Raw genomic sequence first — 2,117 nt, forward strand, 5'->3', positions numbered from 1 at the left:
TCATTGAGCAGAGCAAAGAACGGACGACTGCCTCGTTTTTCCAGCTTGTCTAAGCACAACAGAGGGACAAGCAGACATTTTTTATCAGTATCAGGAAAAAAATTTTTCTTGTAAAACTGGTGTCTTATTCTATGAAAATTGTTTGATATAATACGAGTAGAAAATGTCACAAGATTTAGTTTAGTTGTCTTCTTTCTTTTCCTCCCCCTCCTCCTCCTTTCAAACATCCTTCGCCCCTGCTTCCTCCTTCCTCCCCTCTTTCTACTCCTTCTCCTCCTCCCTTCACCTCTTGCTTCTTTTTATCTTTCCCCCTTTTCTTCCTCATAACACATCCGTAATCTTCCCCCTCCTCCTCCTCCTCCTCCTCCTCCATCCTTCCAACAGGGTTCTCTCCTTCAATGTCTACATCTTCTTTCTGTCATCAACCATATTACCTACAACTGTCACAGACAAACCCACTTACCCTCATTAATGCAGGCCTTATAGAACGCCCTTGGCTTCACCTTGTAGTCGGAGTCGTTGGCTCGGGAACTTACCTCCAGGAGACCTGGAAACCGAAACAAGGAATGAGAAAACAAAAGTGAAAGAAATACAGTAGAAGATTTGTCAAACTCTGTAAAATAGAGACTGGCACTATCTTTGCATAATAAGGAGTAGTTAATTAAGTGGCCATCAATGTTGAAAAAAGGTGTAGTTATGAACAGTTTCTCAAATCAAGTCAAATGAGCATATTTCTACAACAATTTATCTATTTAAAATGTAAAGAGAAAACAATATACCTTCAGGTTGGGACATGTGTTTTGAAAATGCGATCTACTTTATTTGTTCTATCAATTGATTCATTAATTAAAGTATTTATGTATTTATGGATGTATGTATTTATTTATTTATCATCATCATTGCACAGAAGATGTCAAATACTTAGTACCTCTTAGTAACTAATGCACTGATTTCACCTGCTCTAGTGGCTCAGTGCATATTTAGTGAGCTCAGCCTCACAATAATAGTATTATGCGTCAGTGACACAGTGTTTAGGTGGGTGGTCACAGGTTCGTGTCCTTCAGCAAAGCATTATAACCCTAACACAAAAGCAGGGCACTGCACAGTGGCCACTAGTAATGGTGTGTGCATTGTCTTTGTGAAATGTGAAATAGTATAGGTTTAATGCCCCTATCATCACTTTAATTTTATTATTGAAGAGGTAGGGCCTCCGCGTTTAATGTCCTTTGCAGCAAGGACCGAGCCAAAAAGAAAATTTATGTATCTTTCCCAAGGACGCATCATCGGACAGCACTGTCTCAAACCCCACATACCCGCAACCTCATGATTATAGGTCTGCAAGCCTAGCCACTGGGCTACTGATGCCTCATGTGTGTTTATGGTACTGTGTATCGTTGATGCATTTATGTATAATTGGTTGCTTTTAATCACAAGGGGGCTATCCCAAAAAATGCTGTTTAAGAAAATCAAGGTTAAAGATTTTTGGCCCTTGTTCAGTTTCTTTAAAAGACAAGGAGAGTTTTATCTATAACCAAATAAATGTACACACCAATAAAACCAAACTTCTCCTTTAGGTAGGGCTATGCCCACTTTTGGTGTAGGTCAAGATTTCTGGAAACCACTGAAATCTGGGTTCGCCCTCTTGTCCTTAAAAGCGACCAATTATAAACATACTGGTTAACAAAGTATGTTTTTACTAACTTTTGATCTTAATCCTGTTAGCATCCCCTATGCTTGTGCCCACATCCTTCTTGAGTTCATCGGGCTCCAGCACTTGTTTCTTGAGCCAGCCTCCGCAGGCGTACTCGTAGAAGTTGTTGCACGGTTCCACTGAGTCGTCCATGTAGCTTTTGAGGCGGGATGCTGAGGGGGGGTGAGAGGGGAAGGTTAAATGATGATGGTACGATCTCGTCTCGTTTGGAATGATTTGGTGTAGGCCTACATGTAGTTTAGTTTAATATAATAGGATGTACAGTCGTGGGGTGGTGGTATGGTATGTGGGATGGGGGTTAGGGTATTGTGATGTTATGAAGGGGTGTGGTGTGGTGTGGTGGGGTGGAGGGGAAGGTTAAATAGAGCATTATGTAATGGTACAGTACAAATGTTTCAGTATGGCA

The 2,117-nt window shown here is 40.9% G+C and overlaps 1 protein-coding gene across 1 annotated transcript in view; it reads right to left on the reverse strand.

Annotated features, from left to right (window-relative positions):
• The window catches only part of LOC101853869 (endothelin-converting enzyme homolog), a gene marked incomplete at its 5' end in the record, with an annotated part of 35,357 nt that overhangs the window by 25,332 nt on the left and 7,908 nt on the right, over positions 1-2,117 (reverse strand). Inside the window, 3 exon segments of the mRNA XM_013085281.2 lie at positions 1-49; positions 464-547; positions 1,702-1,863. Of these exon segments, the coding sequence (XP_012940735.1) occupies positions 1-49; positions 464-547; positions 1,702-1,863 (295 nt within the window).

Source organism: Aplysia californica, unplaced genomic scaffold, assembly GCF_000002075.1.
Source record: "Aplysia californica isolate F4 #8 unplaced genomic scaffold, AplCal3.0 scaffold00362, whole genome shotgun sequence".
Classification (NCBI taxonomy): domain Eukaryota; kingdom Metazoa; phylum Mollusca; class Gastropoda; order Aplysiida; family Aplysiidae; genus Aplysia; species Aplysia californica.